Source organism: Oncorhynchus kisutch, linkage group LG1 (assembly GCF_002021735.2).
Source record: "Oncorhynchus kisutch isolate 150728-3 linkage group LG1, Okis_V2, whole genome shotgun sequence".
NCBI lineage: Eukaryota > Metazoa > Chordata > Actinopteri > Salmoniformes > Salmonidae > Oncorhynchus > Oncorhynchus kisutch.
The window spans coordinates 63,994,300-64,016,171 of record NC_034174.2 but is presented as its reverse complement, the minus strand read 5'-3'; the positions used below and the strand labels follow the sequence as shown (position 1 = coordinate 64,016,171).

At 45.7% G+C, this 21,872-nt stretch overlaps 1 protein-coding gene across 1 annotated transcript in view; it reads right to left on the bottom strand.

Moving 5' to 3' along the window:
- Positions 1-21,150, bottom strand: part of LOC109875965 (flocculation protein FLO11) — a 43,442-nt gene extending 22,292 nt beyond the window's left edge. Inside the window, exons 1-3 of the mRNA XM_020468422.2 lie at positions 20,751-21,150; positions 873-1,600; positions 479-569 (exon numbers count right to left, since the gene is read on the bottom strand). Of these exons, the coding sequence (XP_020324011.2) occupies positions 479-569; positions 873-1,509 (728 nt within the window). The 5' untranslated portion in view covers positions 1,510-1,600; positions 20,751-21,150. The remainder of the gene's footprint in view (positions 1-478; positions 570-872; positions 1,601-20,750) is intronic.
- Positions 21,151-21,872: the final 722 nt, after the last annotated feature.

The window sequence follows — 21,872 nt, the reverse complement described above, 5'->3', positions numbered from 1 at the left end:
GCATCCCAAATGGCACCATACTACTTTTGACCAGGACCCATAATGCTCTGGTCAACAGCAGTGCTATATATATATAGGGTTATATATATATATATGGAAAGCCATTTGAGACAGTGGGAAACCTGATCCAATAACAGACCGTCAGGACCCACAATGGCCACTTCTCATCGATACTCAATTTCAGCTCCTCGCAAAACAAGTCGTTCACTGATCCGATTTGTCGAGTGATGCCTTTTGTGCAAAGCAGCTCTTCAGATCTTGGGTGATTGCATTGGGTATGTGAGGGGAGAGGTTTTTTAAACTATAAACAGTGCCTTGGTTTTTCCCCCTCGAGTTCATTCAAATGCGTATCTGCCAGCCACAAATGTCCCTCCCCGGTAAATCACTTTGCATGCCCGGTGCTGTTCACAAATGTCACTGGCCCGTAAATCACTTTGCATTCCCGGTGGTGGTGCAGTCACGGGATAGGCTGCCTTACCTGGTTGTCTTGGAAACCGTCGTCCTATTGGGTTTGGCCGTGACTGCAGTGCTGGAAGGCTTGGGGGCAGCTGAGGCTGCAAGTCTAGAAGCTGGAGGAGAGGGAGAGCAAATGAGAAAGTGCATGAAGAGAGAGATGGGGGAGGAAAAAAGTGGAATGAAGATGAGGGGTGGGAGTGAGGACGGAGGACTGGGATGAAGGATTGGTGTAGTAGGAGTTGAGAGCAAATGTGTCTGCAGCCAAGCACAGGTGGGTTTGTGTGAGCTCTAAAATACATAGGACAGTGACTAAAGACTCAACACGGGACAAAGGAAAACAAAAAGCTGTGTCTAACCAAAACATGATTAACAAGACTAAATACTCGGCAGTATGTTTGTGTGTGTATAGTCCTCACCTGTGGTTTTGGGTCTGGCCCCGGCCCCATTAATGGGACCAGCAGCAGGAGGTCTCCTCGTTGGAGTGCCAGGACCCATCGCCACAATCCTGGTAGCAGAGGTGGTCCTGGGGACTCCGACAGCCTTCCTGTCAGCCACCTTAGTTTGGGTCCTGACAGTGGAAGCGGCGGCCGGCCCCACGTACCTCTTTGTGGCTGCAGCTGACGCCGATGCTCCGGCTGCGATAGTGGTGGTCTTCTTTTTGTCCAAAGCTGCTTTCTTGGCCAGGTCACTAGCTGTGGACTTTAAGCCATTGGCCATGTGGCTTGGGGCCGTGCCCGGACGAGAAGTGCTGGGTCCTGACGCCGGACCCGCTGTGGCCTTGGTGCCAGCTGTGCCTGGCCGCTGTTTAGCCAAGCCCACGGTCTTAGCCTTGGGTTTAGCTGCTGCCTTGCCATTGACCTCCTTGGACACAGGGGGCACTGTAGGGTTTTCAGGCTGCGCTGTGCTGTTTTGGGTGTCTTCGGGCTGTGATGGAGGGGACGGGGAAGTTGAAGGGGCTGGCTGGGCGGGCATCTCGTCGGTGGCCATCCCCTGGGCCGAGGGTTCGGCTCCTACAGCTTCTGTGGGCTCCATGGCAACCCCATCCGGTTTCATCCCTTGTAGGCCCGGCAACAGTCTCACTCACCGGATCACAAACACACTGAAACCGGAGTGGAACCAACGTCTTGTCAACAACCTCACAGATCTGAATGGGGAGAAGAGAGATTCCGAAATGTTGACATTGAAATTGGTGTGAGAAAAAAACAAAAACGTGTTTGTTTATCATAGAACTACAAATACTGGTAGCAGAAGTCAAGTATATTATCAGAATAGCCACACATGAAACCATGCAGTCGGAGACAAGTAGTTAAAAAAAAGAACCAACGGAAACAGCATGAGGCACATGGTCTCGCCGAGGAATTCGAAACTACTGGAAAAACAGGAGAGCAGCCAGGGAAGCCAACATGAAGATTTGTCACTCACACTGTATTGCCATCAAACAGCATGAGGAGCACAGAGACATTTACAATCCATGACTAAAACTGGTATTGTCAGAGTACTATAAAAAAAAGTTTGACATGCAATAAGAGAAAACAAAATGTCCTCCAGCATATATGGAGAGTGAGGGAGAGAGACCGCAAGGCCGTACAAATCGACAGACCGAGACAGGAAAACCAGGACCACACATCCCATTTGTTTGTGATTCTGCTGCCCAGATACTTACCACGATGACAGCCAGCGATTACTAAGAAAAGTCATACACTGGTTATGGAAGGCCTCAATGGACAATACTGTGCGAAACAAAATGTAGGGTGTGGATGGACATTTGGGGGTGGGGGGAGGGGGTGCTGGATGAGCAGGATCTGGGGCTCATTAGCCTTGCTGGAGCCCCTCGAACCCTGGCAGGCTGCCTTCCCAAGCCAACGTGGCCTCCTCTCCCCATTGCTGCTTTTTCCTCATATACTCTACTTTCCACCCACCACCCCTCCCTATTTCAAGCCCTCCCACACACTCCTCCAGCTCCCCCTGTCCAACTGCCCCTCTACCCCAGCACCAACAACAATAGTTCATTTCTCTTCAGTATACCCCCCTTCCCCTCACTCCTTTTATTCTTCGCCACTTGTTCCTCTTTCCACTACTCTATCCCCTCGATACACTATAAGATATGTTCTCAGTCAACAGATGGTCTGAGCAGAAATCTGTGTTTGGAGCTCAACAAACAGGCTTGGCAAGAGAGGAGGAAGAGAGCACGCAAGAGTGGAGCACACGCAGGAGAGAGCAAGAGATGGACAAGGAAGGAGAGCAAGAAGAAAAGAGGAAGAGCGTAACAAAGAGGGAGTGAGTTAAGGGAGCAACAGAAGAAATGGGAGAGCAAGTGGGGGAAGGGAGAGAGGAATGGAAGAGGGGACTGGGAGAGCAGAGACACTTATGCAGAAGCCATCTGACTGAGGTCATCATTAATCGTTTTTGACTGAAACGTCAGTGGAGCAGATGGGGAAACCTAGAGGCCAAGCAGCAACTATTCGGTTACTTACAGTTGAAGTCGGAAGTTTACATACACTTAGATTGGAGTCATTAAAACCCATTTTTCAACCACTCCACAAATTTCTTGTTAACAAACTATAGTTTTGGCAAGTCAGATAGGACATCTACTTTGTGCATGACAAATAATTTTTCCAACAATTGTTTACAGAGATTATTTCACTTACAATTCACTGTATCACAATTCCAGTGGGTCAGAAGTCTACATACACTAAGTTGACTGTGCCTTTAAACAGCTTGGAAAATACCAGAAAATGATGTCATGGCTTTAGAAGCTCCTGATAGGCAAATTGATATCATTTGAATCAATTGGAGGTGTACCTGTGGATGTATTTCAAGGCCTACCTTCAAACTCAGTACCACTTTGCTTGACATTATGGGAAAATCAAAAGAAATCAACCAAGACATCAGAAGAAAAGTGCAAATCAATCCCAGAACAGCAAAGGGCCTTGTGAAGATGGAGGAAACAGGTACAAAAATATTTATATCCACAGTAAAACAAGTCCTATATCGACATAACCTGAAAAGCCACACAGCAAGGAAGAAGTCACTGCTCAAAAACCGCCATAAAAAAAGCCAGACTACGGTTTGCAAATGCACATGGGGACAAAGATTCGTACTCTTTGGACAAATGTCCTCGTCTGATGAAGCAAATAGAACTGTTTGGCCATAATGACCATCGTTATGTTTGGAGGAAAAAGAGGGACGCTCGCAAGCCGAACACCACCATCCCAACTGTGAAGCACGGGGGTGGCAGCTTCAAGTTGTGGGGGTGCTTTGCTGCAGGAGGGACTGGTGCACTGCACAAAATAGATGGCATCATGAGGAAGTAAAATGATGTGGATATATTGAAGCAACATCTCAAGATGTCAGTCAGGAAGTTAAAAGCTTGGTCGCAAATGAGTCTTCCAAATGGACAATGACCCCAAGCATACTTCCAAAGTTGTGGCAAAATGGCTTAAGGACAACAAGTCAGGGTATTGGAGTGGCCATCACAAAGCCCTGACCTCAATCCCATAGAACATTTGTGGGCAGAACTGAAAAAGCATGTGCGAGCAAGGAGGCATATAAACCTGACTCAGTTACACCAGCTCTGTCAGGAGGAATGGGCCAATATTCACCCAACTTATTGTGAGAAGCTTGTGGAAGGCTACCCAAAACATTTGACCCAAGTTAAACAATTTAAAGGCAATGCTACAAAATACCAATTGAGTACATGTCAACTTCTGACCCACTGGGAATGTGATGAAAGAAATAAAAGCTGAAATAAAATCACTCTACTATTATTCTGACATTTCACCTTAAGATAAACTGATCTAAGACAGGGACATTTTACTAGGATTAAATGTCAGGAATTGTGAAAAATGTAGTTTAAATGTATTTTGCTAAAGTGTATGTAAACTTCCGACTTCAACAGTATTAACGTTGACACATACCATAGAGTGGAACACCTTGTCCCCAACTCCCCACACGAACCTCAGTTTGCTACTTATTCACACATTTTTATGTTAACAGAAGAATTTATTTCCTTCAATACCGTTTGGCCTTGACCTGTTTGAGCGACACACGAGGCCTAACAGCCTTTTAGTCTAAGACAGGGTCAATTGGCAAATGACCGGACTAAAAAGGCAAATTAACAAGCAAATCACTTGCGGGGATCCTGTGGAACTCGCTGGGCCAGTTTGATAGCGGACGGCCAATAGAACTAATACCAACACCTAACCCCCAAAACACATGCACCCCTCTCAAATTCCTTCAATCTCTCTCCCTCCAAACCAATGGTCTGACCCTTATTTCAACCAGAGAGGACAAACAAAAAGCCTTCAGTGCCATTTTCCATGGTTTCTTTTCCTCTCCTCATCCTTCTGGCTCCAACTGCAGGCAGAAAGGCTGCTGGCCGCAACCTCCCTTTTCTCCTCTCTTCTGTTACAGATCTCCAGCACAGAGCAAGAGAGGGGTCAGGGAGGATAAAGGCACCATGAAGGGCCAAGTTTGCAGCCTTCAACTGAGTCAACTGAGCAGGGCTACACCAGAGCTGCAAGCTATTCTTACAGATCTCTACATTAGTCAATGATATATATATATATATATATATATTATAGCATACTTCAAATCTTGATGACCCAAGAGGTTATGAAACAGAATTTGTTATCAATGACTTGGCTGAATCAAGTTTGGATTATTGCCCATGAGTTAGAGGCCAGTAGAGTTTCACAAAGACCTAGCACATTCAGCATTATCATCAATCTAATTTGGGAAGGAAACATGGCTAAACTTAATTGACTAATTTGTCAACTCTTCACAATATCACAAGTTCAACTCAATACTCGGTGTTTCAAACAACGCGGCTACCGCATTTGGATGGGCTCCGACACCGATGTAGCGAAGCGTTAGGGAGATGAGGGACGACTGACAGCTAACTAAATCCAGCGGGCTGGGCAGGAGTCGGATTTAACGCGAAGGTGCTGTACCTGCGTTCGGTGGACAGCAGCAGGATAAAAGGGGGATGTTTTGGCCGTGGGCAGAATGGGCACTGGCCTGGCTTTTACTTGTGCCCATCGCTGGTCCGGGCAAAAGCCAGTGGCTGCTGACTTAACCACTAATGCCAGGGGCTTACCAAAGTGCAGCCTGTACCGCATTCCTTACCACGAACCGAGCCGACCTCCGGGTAGTGGTAGGTGGCATGATGGCGTCACTAAAACCCTACACATGCATATCAAGGGCTTTGTTGAACTGTAGTAAGGCGATTAGTGAGGGTGTTAGAGACGCCTCTGCTTCAGAGAAGCTAGCTGTAGTTTGTCCTATTTGAAACTTTTGCACAGCATCTTTCTTAAAAACCACTCATCATCAAAATGGCCTCATGACAAATTCTCTGGGAATTTCAGAGCTGCTTTCCATAGCCCTGGCCAAGTCTTAGCATAGATTTGCAATTGGAATGATTGAAAAGGGGAACGCCCACCAAAAAAAACAATAGAATAAACTGCACGGTTGATAGATATGAAAGGCGTCATGCATTTTTATGAAATAATGAGCCATTGTGCTCCTCTCCATCATTTGCATAACAAATACCAGTAAAAAGAAAAAGGGCTAATACCAACTTCAGGACAAAGCATGCTTACTTTCCAGCTAGCGCCACAGCTAATATCACAATTAGCTCAATGCCCCTGGTAACAATTACCATGTGTTGGAAGTATGCAAATTCATAAGCCCCCGGGCTGCAGTCTGACAACAGTGACTGGATAATAACTAGTGTCCAGGAAAACAAACTCTGCAAGTTGTCTGTTATTCTCTGGGTGTGTGGTTAAAGCTGCCATCGTAAGCCTGTTGGGGTGGGCTGTCTAGACGGAAGAAACCCGCTGCCCCCATCTCAGTCTCATCTTTGCTGCGTTGCATCTTCTAACTCATCCCCCCCCCCCCCCCCCGTCTTTTTTTCTTGCAGTTTAATTACAGCTGTCTGCAATCATCCTATACAGTGCCAGCCATGTTTTAGCCACGCAGCAAAATGGGTCACTTATAATACTCCTTTAATACAAACAGAGGGGGATTTATCTGTGTTGAGAGTGGGTTGGAAATGCAGTCGGACTACAGGGAGAACGAAAGAGAAAAAGGAGCAAGGGTTGGGATGGAGGTTGGGGGTGTTACTGATGTCAGCTTAGTGTCATAACAGTCTTAACCACAGGTGAAAAATAGATTCTGCTCTCTGCTAGCTCACAGAGGGAGGTGAACGGGGAGAGTGCAGGGGGGAAATATGAGGGGTGTTTCAATGATAAATCTGCCCTAAAGGTTTGAGGTTGAGGCCTAGTGTCGTGTGCACATGTGCTGGAATGCCCGGGGAGGGCTCGGGCCAGGGTGTCTGTCGTTGAGCCGAGCCACCCCGTCCACATTCCAGCTCTGCCCGTCAGGCTCCTCAGGGTAGAAGCCTATAAACAGCTGTCACAGGAAGTGTGTGTACGAATATATACACTGAAGAAGTTGGTCCCATGTTTCATGAGCTGAAATAAAAGAACCCAGACATTTGCCATATGCACAAAAAGCTTATTTCTCTCAAATATTTGGGCACAAATTTGTTTACATCCCTATTAGTGAGCATTTCTCTTTTGCCAAGATAATCCATCCACCTGACAGGTGTGGCATAAAAAGAAGCTGATTAAACATCATGATCATTACACAGGTACACCTTGTGCTGGGGGTGATAAAGGGCCAGATGTCTCCAGTTTTTAGGGAGTGTGCAATTGGCATGTTGAATGTAGGAATGTCCACCACAGGTGTTACCAGAGTTTTGTTTGGGATGCTTTGGATCATCAGTGTGTTCCAGTTCCTGCCGATATCCAGCAACTTTGAACAGCCATTGAAGGGGAGTGGGACAACATTCCTCAGCACACGATCAACAGCCAGCTCAAGTACGCGAAGGAGAGATGTCGCACTGCATGAGGCAAATCGTGGTGACACCAGATACCGACTCGTTTCCTGATTCACACCACTACTTTATCTGAGACCAACAGACGCATATCTGTATTCCCAGTCCTGTGAAATCCATAGATTAGGGCCTAATTTATTCATTTAAATTGAATGACATCCTTATATGAACTGTGACTCAGTCAAATCTTTGTTCAGTATATACGTTGTGTGAGAGAGCGCAGGGGACGGTCTACCAGATTAAGAATTCTTCTGATTCCACTGTGCCGTACAAAGTACTTGCATCATCTTTGACTACAAGACTGTGGACAATAGACCTCCATTTTAGACTACACTGCCAAAGCAAACCCTGTGTCTGTGACCAACCTTCCCTGACTGCCCCTGTGCCTGACAAAGACAACCCAATTGAGCTTTGAACACAACGTCTGCTAGCTAGACTAAACTGGGCCTGGATGGTAGAGACTATGGTGTAACTGAGCTGTATAGCGCCATGGGTGTTCGACAAACAGGGGCCTCAGTCTCTGGTTATTCATTAATGGACTGCTGTCTGACTGAGTGAGGCCTTGCTATGTGGAGGCCTCCAAAGTACTGGAGCTCTGGCCAAAGGAAACACAGGCTTCATTCAGTGCGTGTGTGTGTGTGTGTAAAGGGGTATGACAGAAAAGGAGGGTGGGAGTGAGTGGAGAGGCTTTAGAAAGACCAGAGTTTTGTAGGAGAACAGAGTATTGGAAAAGGAGGGGTTTATTAGGGAAGGGGGTTTCCTACATAGAACTTTGTTATTGGACCAGTTCCCTTCAGACAGGAAGGGGGCAGTCACTAGTCAAAGTCAACAACTGACCAAGTTCACCAGAAGTTACAATGCTACAAAAACTGGACCAATAAGAAATGCTGGTTCAGGTAATCCTTCCCCTTGTCAGACCATTTTCTTCAGTTGACTGCCTAATGAATGACCCAAGTCATTAACCTACCAACTGCATGAGAACACATGCTCCTAAATACTTCATATCCACAGAGGGAAAGAAAAAAATAGTTAGGCCAGTTCTGGCTTTTCCTGCTTATCTAGACTGCCAGCCTGTCCAAAGAGGGAGCAAATATATTTAGTAAGAGGGGGATGTTGAATGAACTCTTAGGATTGGTGGTGGAAGTGCAAAGGATGGGGTGAAGTGTGTGTGGGGTGTTGAGAGAGCATAAGAGACGGTTCCTTTGTCTGCCCATATAAGGCAGTGTTGCAGAGTTCTGCTGCATCACCACAGAGCACTCAGAAGACATGGCACGCAGAAAGATCCAATCTCATAATGAAATCCACCAACACAAGATAGTCATTACTCACAGCATAATGACAAGAGGCTTTGCTGAGCATATGAGCCCAGCTCAGTTCTCAACCCAGTTGCATGGCTGTCTCCTTCCTTCTCAACTAAATTAAAAGATGCTGTGGTCATCGACATAGGAGTCCCTGCTCTCAATTTTGAAAATACAGCAAATCAACAAAGGCAAACCAGACAGGTCACTAGTGATGCAAGTCGGTATTCGACATCCATCCATGTCTGAGAACCAGCCACTAGGGGCAACAGTGAGCAATGTTACCGTCAAGGAGGCTTTGGTTGTGAACGGGGATGGAAGTCGGAAGTTTACGTATACCTTAGCCAAATACATTTAAACTCAGTTTCACAATTCCTTACATTTAATCAGAGTAAAAAGTCCCCATCTTAGGTCAGTTAGGATCACCACTTTATTTTAAGAATGTGAAATGTCAGAATAATAGGAGAGAGAATGATTTTAGCATTTATTTATTTCTTTCATCACATTCCCAGTGGGTCAGAAGTTTACATGAACTCAATTAGTATTTGGTAGCATTGCCTTTAATAAAAATATTTTAAAAACTTGAGTCAAACATTTCAGGTAGACTTCCACAACAAGTTGGGTGAATATTGGCCCATTCCTCCTGACAGACCTGGTGTAACCGAGTCAGGTTAGTAGGCCTCCTTGCTCGCACACAGTTTTTCAGTTCTTCCCACAATTTTTTTATGGATTGAGGTCAGGGCTTTGTGATGGCCACTCCAATACCTTTGTTGTCTTTAAGCCATTTTGCCACAACTTTGGAAGTATGCTTGGGGTCATTGTCCATTTGGAAGACCAATTTGCAACCAAGCTTTAACTTCCTGACTAATGTCTTGAGATGTTGATTCAATATATTCATGTCATTTTCCTTCCTCATAATGCCACCTATTTTGTGAAGGGCACCAGTCCCTCCTACAGCAAAGCACCCCACAACATGCTGCCACCCCTACTCTTCATGGTTGGGATGGTATCCTTCGGCTTGCAAGCCTCCCCTTTTAACTCCAAACAGTTCTATTTTTGTTCCATCAGACCAGAGGACATTTCTCCAAAAAGTACATATCTTTGTCCCCATGTGCAGTTGCAAACCCTAGTCTGGCTTTTTTATTTCGGTTTAAAGCAGTGACTTCTTCCTTGCTGAGCGGCCTTTCAGGTTATGTTGATATAGGACTCGTTTTACTGTGGCTATTGATACTTTTGTACCCGTTTCCTCCAGCATCGTCACAGGGTCCTTTGCTGTTCTGGGATTGATTTGCACTTTTCGCACCAAAGTACGTTCATTTCTAGGTGACAGAACACGTCTCCTTCCTGAGCTGTATTACGGCTGCGTGGTCCCATGCCGTTTATACTCGCGTACTATTGTTTGTACAGATGAACATGGTACCTTCAGGCGTTTGGAAATTGCTCCCAAGGATGAACCCGGTGATGCGCTGTGCAAACCTCACTACCCTCTGGAGAGCCTTACGGTTATGGGCGGAGCAGTAGCCATACCAGGCGGTGATACAGCCCGACAGGATGCTCTTGATTGTGCATCTGTAAAAGTTTGAGTGTTTTTGGTGACAGGAGACTGAAGAAATTCATCTTGAGGCTGAAGAGGCGCTGCTGCGCCTTTCTTCACCACACTGTCTGTGTTGGTGGACCATTTCAGTTTGTCCGTGATGTGTACACTGAGGAACTTAAAAAAACTTTCCTCCCTCTCCACTACTGTCCCGTTGACGTGGATAGGTGGGTGCTCCCTCTGCTGTTTCCTGAAGTCCACGATCATATCCTTTGTTTTGTTGACATTGAGAATGAGGTTATTTTCCTGACACCACACTAAGAGGGCCCGCACCTCCTCACTGTAGGCAGTCTCATCGTTGTTGGTAATCAAGCCTGCCACTGTAGTGTCATCTGCAAACTTATTGAGTTGGAGGCGTGCATGGCCACATAGTCGTGGGTGAACAGGGAGTACAGGAGAGGGCTGAGAACGCACCCTTGTGGGGCCCCAGTGTTGAGGGTCAGCTTCTAAAGCAATGACATCATTTTCCAAGCTGTATAAAAGGCAGTCAACTTAGTGTATGTAAACTTCTGGCCCACTGGAATTGTGATACAGTGAATTTAGCAAGGCACCCCCAATAAAGGAGTGGTTCTGCAGGTGGGGACCACAGACCACTTCTCAGTTCCTATGCTTCCTGGCTGATATTTTGGTCACTTTTGAATGCTGGCGGTGCTTTCACTCTATTGGTAGCATGAGACAGAGTCTACAACCCACACAAGTGGCTCAGGTAGTGCAGCTCATCCAGGATGGAACATCAATGCGAGCTGTGGCAAGAAGGTTTGCTGTTTCTGTCAGCGTAGTGTCCAGAGCATGGAGGCGCTACCAGGAGACAGGCCAGTACATCAGGAGACGTGGAGGAGGCCGTAGGAGGGCAACAACCCAGCAGCAGGACCGCTACCTCCGCCTTTGTGCAAGGAGGAGCAGGAGGAGTACTGCCAGAGCCCTGCAAAATTACCTCAAGCAGGCCACAAATGTGCAGGTGTCTGCTCAAACGGTCAGAAACAGACTCCATGAGGGTGGTATGAGGGCCCGACGTCCACAGGTGGGGGTTGTGCTTACAGCCCAACACCGTGCAGGATGTTTGGCATTTGCCAGAGAACACCAGGATTGGCAAATTCGCCACTGGCGCCCTGTGCTCTTCACAGATGAAAGCAGGTTCACACTGAGCACATGTGACAGAGTCTGGAGACGCCGTGGAGAACGTTCTGCTGCCTGCAACATCCTCCAGCATGACCGGTTTGGCGGTGGGTCAGTCATGGTGTGGGGTGGCATTTTTTGGGGGGGCCGCACAGCCCTCCATGTTCTCGCCAGAGGTAGCCTGACTGCCATTAGGTACCGAGATGAGATCCTCAGACCCCTTGTGAGACCATATGCTGGTGCGGTTGGCCCTGGGTTCCTCCTAATGCAAGACAATGCTAGACCTCATGTGGCTGGAGTGCGTCAGCAGTTCCTGCAAGAGGAAGGCATTGATGCTATGGACTGGCCTGCCCGTTCCCCAGACCTGAATCCAATTGAGCACATCTGGGACATCATGTTGCACCACAGACTGTCCAGGAGTTGGCGGATGCTTTAGTCCAGGTCTGGGAGGAGATCCCTCAGGAGACCATCCGCCACCTCATCAGGAGCATGCCCAGGCATTGTAGGGAGGTCATAAAGGCACGTGGAGGCCACACACACACTACTAAGCCTCATTTTGACTTGTTTTAAGGACATTACATCAAAGTTGGATCAGCCTGTAGTGTGGTTTTCCACTTTAATTTTGAGTGTGACTCCAAATCCATACCTCCATGGGTTGATAAAAATGATCAATGGAAATCAAATTTATGTGATTTTGTTGTCAGCACATTCAACTATGTAAAGAAAAAATTATTTAATAAGAATATTTCATTCATTCAGATCTAGGATGTGTTATTTTAGTGTTCCCTTTGTTTTTTTGAGCAGTGTATATATAAGTAAATGTGTGATCCTGTTTGTAAAACAGGTCAGGTTTTTTTGAGTATGGATTCAGATCCACCAAGGATGGCGAGCCGCCGAACCCAGGACATCAATGAAGATTTGCATGTGAAGATTTATTTTCCTTGGAGAACACCTAATTTGCACCATACTAAGGTGTGGTAGGATTTCTCTTGCAAGGCATCATACATTGCAGTGGGATTGTTATAAGCACATGCTGCACTTAAACGCCTTAGTGTTTATTTATCGGCTCAGTCACTCACATTTGATTCCATCTTATGGTGGTTTATGTTAATATTTGTGAATTGGTTTGTGTTTTATGTGGATTCATGTTTATTGTATTGCCATTTCAACTTTGAAATCTGAGAGACCCTTCATTTTTGGGTGCACCCTAGTAAACTATAGGCCGATATCTAAGTCTGTTGTACTGTTGATGCATTTCATTCATATTGAGCTCGTTGTACACATTTCACAAATCAATATTTACTCAAGGTGATTCATTTTTTGTCAGTGTTTTTATTTACAAAATACAAGCCGGCGTACCTTTCCTAAATGATCTAGGTGGGGTTTTCATTTGCCCCTATTGCTCCATTCGCGAACCTAACTGATCCAAAAGTTTAAGCTTAAACATACAGTAGCCCATAGTGTTTAGCAATTGTTACATATGCATCGCCTGAGTAGCCTCTTCTCCAAGCGTAGAGAATATATACATGCACAGAATCTTTTAGTGCTGTAGACTAAAGATCCTGAAAAAGCCAGATCTGCAGCCACTCACCCTACTGTGGGCTCTTCCAATGAAGCTATGCACCGCTGCCTTCCCATGCACACCCTATGGTGGCAGGTCTTTTCACAGTGACCTGAGGGTGAGGGCAGGGTGCTGATCTCCTATGAGGCATTGCAACCGGAGAAACTCTCCCATAGAAGATAGCTTCCTGACCTTTACCCTTCCGTTTAACCAGATCCACTGGCACAATGGACTCAGAGTGGAATGGAATTACTCACTGGGAATATGAGCTCATGCCATCGCTCGTAACTAAAGCCCATGGCATCTCATCTGGCAATACACTGAAGAGGTAGTGCTCATTTCAGTTGGAGACAGAATTGAAGCATAAAACCTGTCAATGACAAATCAAATCGCAGAAATGACCTACCAAATCCCTCCATGGCTAATCAAAAACACACAGGATCCCCAAGCCAGCCAGCATGAAATGTCTTAGGGTACAATCCAAAACATGGGACCCCCTACTGGAGCCCTACACAGGCATGTATTTTAAGCCCCCCAAACCCTAACCATGCCCAAGACATTCAGGCCCTATTGTTTCTGCCAAGGTTAAGGCTGAGCCCAAAATCAGAAATGACTTCCTCCATTAGTAAACCTTATAGCTGCTACTCTCCATCTGTCACAAGCTCCCTGCACTCGGAGTCCGTGAGTAACCATAGCAAGGGCTCCACTTGGGCTGCTCTGCTCAATGAAGAGACATTAGAGCAGTTAGCTGTAAACTCCTGACAAAACGCAAGGAACATCGTTATGATCCTAGTCAGGTATGACTACTGCGCAGCAGAGCACAAGCAAATGCCTCAGCTTCAAAATGATAGAGGTCAATTTAGTGACACCTGAACCCTGCCCGTACCCTAGTTATTGATGAATAAACAGGCCCTAGCCCGATGTTTAATGTCGGGGGCCCGTCGACCTCAGGTCGGGTAGCGGAGCTCTACCCCACCAAGCGCCCTTTTCCTGCATCACCCCACCCCTCACTGGGGGTCCTCCGCACTGGGAGTCTCTGGATGCCCTGCCCCATGTATAGCTGGTGCACCACAGAGCTTGTTAACTCTAGACAAAGACCTGTATGAGGTGTCTGCACACTCCCACTTCCTGGATGACTGATGAGGCTGGGGCAGACCCCGTTGGAGACACCAGGGCACAAGGCCCCTTTGCCAACTTGGGTAGACCATAGATATATACGGAGAAAACAAAGTTGCTTCCAAGCTATTCTATGGACCAGTAGTGGACATCTCCAAGTCATGGAGGACTGCAGTGTGTGCATGCTCCTGTTCCAGTCCAGCTCCTATGAAGTAACCCTATCCTGGTGTAATGAAAGACCAGAATTAGTTGATCGCTTGGCTGAAGTATGCGTGTCCTGCGCTGCAGCCCTCCAGGATCAGAGCTGCTGTCCCTGACATATAGGATGGACACTAAGCATTGGCTTAGCCATGCTAAACAATTCATTAGCTGGACTGTGTACTTAAACCACACGTTAATGTTAATTCCACATGGAGATGTGCTAAGTGGCGTTAAAGCACTCGATAATGAGGAGGATAAGACTGTGGCAAGTCACGCTACAGGCTAAGTGGATAGTTAGTGTAGCCAATTAGCCTTGGGGGAGTCAGATGGGATGGACTAGCCTAACAAGGTAGTGTTAAGGGAAATCATAAGACAATGGGGTAACCTAGTCATTTAGCCTGGGGGTTGGGGGGGGGGGGAATAAGGGAATGTACTCAAGGCTAGCACAATCTAGTTAAACTGGACCAGGTTCAAAGCAGCACTGAGCCAGGTTTGGTCTGGGGGTCTCTTCAGGACAAGGCGCGAATGGGGCCGAATGTTCCCGCAGGGTGGGAGATGGCAGAGGGGAGGTGTGTTTTTATTTTATTTTTTTACCTTTATTTAACTAGGCAAGTCAGTTAAGAACAAATTCTTATTTTCAATGACGTCCTAGGAACAGTGGGTTAACTGCCTGTTCAGGGGCAGAACGACAGATTTGTACCTTGTCAGCTCTGGGATATGAACTTGCAACCTTTCGGTTACTAGTCCAACGCTCTAACCACTAGGTTACCCTGCCGCTCCGGGTAGCAGTGTGTGCTGGTTGTCAGTGGGTAATCTGAGGATTAAAAGGTAACAGACAGGGCCCATTGTCTGCCCCTGTGCCCACTGAGCCCCCTTTGTCCTGGGGCATAGAGGGGCGTATGGATTAGTTTAGCCAGGGCAGGGGGACAGAGGTATCAGCTGGCACGCTTGGTTTTGGCAAAAATCCCACGAGAACAACCAGACCTGGGACACTAGGGCTCTAAATTCATAAATCCTTGATTCCTCACATCTTCTCAAACCCCATTGGAAAAGGTCTGAAGGGTTTGCGAAGGAGGCAAGGGGATAGGTTGCAGGGAATCACTGAAAGACTAATTGAGATAAAGCCACGACAGACCAGGGACACCAGGCTTTGGAGGGATGGGGAGGGTGAGGGTTACAGTGGGATGGCTACAGGGCTGCTTCTCTCTGGGGATCAGGAAGTAAGTCAATAGTGGAAAGTGGCTGTGCTCTGTGGTGCTGCTGCCTCAGGGCCAGATCAGTTACCAGGGCTATGAGCAGCCAGGGTGAGCTCAGGCCAGATGGACTGATCCCATTGCGCCTGCTACACACTTGGGGGCACACACACCATGCCTCTATTACTGAACACACAGACCTAGGTTACTCATGGGTCAAGAGGCAGACCAGAGCAAAACAGGATGTGTGTAACCAGCCACAACACACACAGACCGCAAGGGCCCGTCACACACCTCAAACGTTGCGGTCAACGCCTAACCACAAATCAAACCTTGTCCCAAAGCACCCCATTAAAACAAACCAGATATGGCTAAAGCCTATCGGGAGGGATACAGAGTGAATAGATTTGAATGAGGCCTCATTGGAAAAATATTAACTAAGTGGACTTAATAGTTCCTTGAGCAGGCATCTCAAGGTCAGACCAGAACACAAAGGATCTGACAAACAAATTCCTGAATGTGCTGAACACTTTGGCTCATAGCAGAGCACAGAGCTACATGTCACAATGCCAGGCAGCCACAGAGTCCAAAAGCAGTGCGTGTCCATTGCTTCGTGGCTAATAAAGAGAATGCCGAATGCCAAGGCACAGACCACCACAGTGGCAAGCGCTACAGCAGCACAACCAACCACAGCTTCCCATGGGACAGCCGGCAGGAGCCCTTCCAGACTGGAGACCGTGTCCCAAATAGCACCCTACTCCCTATATTTGGGGCAGACTTACTGAGACGCCATAGAAACCAGCGAGAGAATGCATGATGAAACCTACTGTAATTGTATTTCACAGCAGATGTGTGCCATACGTAATGCAGCAAATTGAGGGATTTTATGGCAGTTGATAGGACAGATAATAGCTAGTCCCGTCAGGGTGTGTAATTAGGTAGTATATCATCTGCTCACTATGCAGGGCAAAGAAAATGGATTTGAGCCCAGTGACCTTGACATGCATTGCGTAATATCTCAGCAGCTGTTGCATTGATGCTTTCACATGGCCCCAACAATAACCAGCGCAAATAAGGACACATTAGCAACCATACAAGTGGAAAGCCATGAGTCAACAGCACACTTTTGTGACACCCGCACTCCCAAGACCATTATTTAAGTGAATTTGTTGAAGGCGCCCAACTAAATAACTCAGATACTGACCTGCAGAGTTTTACGGCTGTATCCAATTTAAGCAGCGGTCCCGGTCACGCGATCGGAAACAATGCAATGCCAACCACCTGGATTTCTGTGAGTCTTGCCTAAAATAGACAACTGCAGCTGCCCCATAGGGCACCATGCTGACTAACAAGGGCGTCCAGACTACAGGAGAGGAACCATTTGAAGTGCACCAGTGCATTTACATTCCAAGACCAGTTGGTTGCCAATCACGTTACATGACTCATCGAGAGAACGTTGGTTCTACGCGGCTGAACTAAGGTCAGTTCTCTTTCAATAACTACAGCGATAAGGATGATTTTAGGGTTGGTAATACTGATCCTAAACCTGCACGTAGGGTAGTCTCGTCAACCCAACCATAGACAAAAGCAGTAACTAGGGTATTTTTCTGGCATAGGGAAACTGTCAATACTTTATCCACTTTCATAAAATACTGAATAGCAAGATGGAGATTAGAGGTCGAACGATTTTTCACCGCCGATACCGATAATTGGAGGACCAAAAAGGCCGATACGGATTAATGAGCCGATTAAAAAAAAAACGTTTTTGTAATAATGACAATTACAACAATACTGAATGAACACTTAATTTAACTTAATATAATACATCAATAAAATCAATTTAGCCTCAAATAAATAATGAAACATGTTCAATTTGGTTTAAATAATGCAAAACCAGTGTTGGAGAATAAAGTAAAAGAGCAATATGTGCCATGCAAGAAAGCGAACGTTTAAGTTCCTTGCTCAGAACATGAGACCATATGAAAGCTGGTGGTTCCTTTTAACATGAGTCTTCAATATTCCCAGGTAAGTAGTTTTAGGTTGTAGTTATTATAGGAATTATAGGACTATTTCCCTCTATACCATGTGTATTTCATTAACCTTTGACTATTAGATGTTCTTATAGGCACTTTAGTATTCCCTGGGGTCGAACCAGCAACACAACGACAACAGCTACCCTCGAAGCAGTGTTAGCCATGCAGAGTAAGGGGAATAACTACTAGAAGGCTCAGAGCGAGTGACGTTTGAAACGCTATTAGTGCGCGCTAACTAGCTAGCCATTTCACTTCGGTTACACCAGCCTCATCTCGGGAGTTGATAGGCTTGAAGTCATAAACAGTGCAATGCTTGAAGCACAACGAAGAGCTGCTGGCAAAACGCATGAAAGTGCTGTTTGAATTAATGTTTACGCGCCTGCTTCTGCCTACCACCGCTCAGTCAGATACTTGTATGCTCAGACAGATTATATTCAACACAGAACACACTAGATAATATATAGTAATATCAACCATGTGTAGTTAACTAGTGATTATGATTGAATGTTTTAATAGGATAAGTTTAATGCTAGCTAGCAACTTACATTGGCTTACTGCATTCGCGTAACAGGCAGTCCTTGTGGAGTGCGACGAGAGAGAGGCAGGTCGTTATTGCGTTGGACTAGTTAACTGTAAGGTTGCAAGATTGGATCCCCGGAGCTGACAAGGTGAAAATCTGTCGTTCTGCCCCTGAACAAGGCAGTTAACCCACCGTTCCTAGGCAGTCATTGAAAATAAGAATGTGTTCTTAACTGACTTGCCTAGTTAAATAAAATGTATACATTTATTATTTATTTATAAATCGGCTCCCAAAAATACCGATTTCCGATTGTTATGAAATCGGAATGGCCGATTTCAAGTTTAATCGGTCGACATCTAATGGAGATCAGAGTTTTTTTTTTTTTACCTTTAACTAGGCAAGTCCGTTAAGAACAAATTCTTATTTTTCGATGACTGCATAGGAACAGTGGGTTAACTGCCTTGTTCAGGGGCAGAACGACAGGTTTTTACCTGGTCAGCTCGGGGATTCGATCTTGCAACCTTTCGGGTTACTAGTCCAACGCATCAACTACCCGCAAAACCACTGCAAAGGTTTTGCCTGAAAACTTTGGTTTTGAATTGCAACGTTTTGTTCTGCCCTCCCTGTGATGTTGGGAGAGTCCCCTGAATTCCCCCCTTATTGACATAGTGTGATATAGTTCCTCTATGCCAAAAGAGCCCATAATTAAAACTAGACTCTAGGTCACTGACTACCAACCTCTAGCCTATATAGACCTGACACTGCAGAGGTTTAGAATGAGGACAGAGGAAGTGGCGACCGTAAAGGGGAAGTGGTATTATCTTAAACCGGGTATTATCTTAAACCGGGGTATCAAAGTCATTTTCCCCCAGGGGCCACATTTGGTCTTCAATGAGGTCCGGTAGGCCACAGAATTTGTTATATTTAAAAATAAGCTAAATAATGTCCTCCGTCTATAGTTTCCAGAATTTTCAATGCACCCTGACATGTAGGTGATTATTAGTGAGCTGGACACATTCAAGAAACTGTTTGAATGTAGGCCCATTATAATTGACAGTTGATTTGGTTTTTAGTCATTTTAAAGTATGTTTAAAAATATATGTTATAATAATAAGAGCACCCGCGGGCCATATTGGACCCCCCTACCTGACTGCATGTTTGACACCCCTGATCTTGTTAGGAGCTCAGGCTGCCATAGGCATCAGTGAGAGAGATGGTTTCACACCCCTGCAGTGATAATTCACACTCAGAGGGTTGCCTGAGAGGTCACCGCTGAGCGAGGACATACACTCCCCACTCAGGGCGGGCGAGAGGGTGTCACTGTCAAACTCCTGCAGCAACGTAACCTCTCAGTCAATGCAACACCCTGAAACGGATAGATAGATATATATATCCCTACAACAACACTCGAAAACCAAACACGATCACATTCACCACATTAGCAAAAGAAAGAGTCATGTCTCCTTTAAGAAATCAAATGACAATTTAACACAATTAACACTTTCTTTCAGATTTATCAGTGAAAGATAACACTTGATCAGAGGCCTGTTATACGAAACAGAACAATTGATGACAACAGCAGACACTGATGCTGTTCGATTGATTCTTGATCAGATTTCGAGTCTCATTTGATAGACTTCTGTTGACACCCAATCAGTGACATTGAGATGGGGCAGGTGGGATAGCATTCGTTGGCATGTGGAATGGAATGCATGTGCCCCATTAGGGATTATGTAATATGTATTTGGAGCCAAACCCCAGATGACAGTATCACATAGCCATCGGATGCTTCTGACCTCTCCCTCTAGCTCTGCCCAGTCTCAGTCTGTTGTCATGGGTGATATCTCTGGATGTGTAGGTGAGTATGAAAACAAACAGCGATGTGAATCTTGGTGAGCAGTATAATCTAGCAGCCAGCCATCTCCGAGATGCGCCAGACAGACACTCCGTTTTCACTGACGTGATGTTGGTGTAAAAAGTAACGCAAAATCTTCTTGTGATAGGGAAATTGTGATGGGCAGGCGCAGGCCTATATGCTTCTCGATCAATTTTGCTTACATTAGATTTTCAGCTGGATGTTAATGGTGTGTTTAATGTGATATTGATTCAGCAATGTAACCAACAGACATTTAGACTACACATATAGAAATTAAACAGCTAAGGGGGCACTTTCGATTGGGTTATCAATCGATAATGGGATCGCGATCCACCAGCTCTCCATTAGAAAACGCAATTTCAGAGCAGAGTTTACCAGCGAGCCACAGAACTTCGCGAAGCCCAAATCCCAGGACATAATCATGAACGGTAAATTAACCCCGGTTTTGCAGTAGCCATTTGGGGCCCTCATTCTCAGAACAATGAGAGTCTGAGCTGGGGCATAATAGGGGGAAGTTTGGTGCCGAGGTTAGTCAATAAAATTGATTCAATTAACATACAGGCTACATATACAGTTGTGTGTCCAGTCACCTAATGCGCCTTGACAAGGCTGTTTTAGGGAAAGGAAACCACCGCCCAAACTCTCCACCGACGTTGTAGGCATCACATCAAATCCTGATAGAAAACACGGGCTTTCAACAACGAAGGTTTGATCTGTGTAATTTCATGAGCTTTGTTTGGATAAAGTAGAAGCCATTGTTTAACACGAAACCAGCATGAATTAGCAGAACATTATCTAAATACGCCGAAATGGCAACAATGTAGCCTAGAAATTGGTTTTTGCAAGACATTTGCTGGCTCGTGCTACAATCTATCAATTCCCACTCACCGTAAGAAAGTCGAGGCACGCTTCGCAGCGTTTCGCCAAATTCTTTCAGGGACCGTCGTAGGCTACTCCTTTTTAAGGCTACTTCCTCGCTGGCTGGACAAAAACAGACCAAATATGTCGACGCAGACGTTGTAAATTTAGAGGACAAACAATCAAAAGTGCAGCTGTCTCCCTTCACTGTCAAGCTTCACAATGAAGCTGTAGATTCAATTGACTTGTTCAAACGATGTGCATCCCTCCTTTAGTAACGTTCTTTGGACCACAGAAGCAGACCACTCTGAAAATGAAGAATCGAATGAGTGGAGTTACCACATAGTCGAGCGAGGGTGAAATTGAAGGAGAAGCATGCCCCCCCCCTCCCCCCAAAAATCGATTTCTCCAGCTAGGAACCAATGAAGAACATGGCCTGAGCTTTATTTAAAATAGGGATGATGTCATATGCTAAACCACTGCCCCTCCTTTTATTTTCTGTGTGCGAGAGTGCCTTGCCCCATCCCTCACCCCCTCACTCATACTCTCGTGTATGAACTTCCAAAATCCAGCTGCATGGTTAATATTTAAACTACTGCAGGCCTACACTGGATGCCTGTAAGGCAAAACACATAGGCTAGGCTACATAAGTATGTACACACAGTAGTCTGTCAAGGTTTCAGTTGGTTCAAAAATCGATTTGAATGCAAGTGATAGTTTCTTGATATCAATGAAGAATAGGCATATTTATTCAACTGAGAAAGGCATCATTCACAGTCCTGGTTATGTCTTATTTATTAGCATAACGTCACTGTCCGATGAAAACTTTGTAACTCGTTTTTTTTACAAAGCAGTAACTCAACGTGCTCTGAACATTTCAGAACTCTAGGACCATCAACATTTATTCAAATGAAGTTTAATAGTTGTATGTTCGTTAATGGGAAAATATGGTCATTTTATACATTCTCTGAAAAGCTTCTGTTCTGGTGATGTTTTCATCAGACAGCGACGATAAGGTGCATCTGTTTATGGCGCTTATGAAGATATACAGCCTCAGCTACTTTGCTGCACGGCACTGGCTGCCCACAATGGGAGTGGCAGCTTGCTTCTGTTCCCTCAGTTGCAGCTGCTGGCTTTACAATAGGAATCAAT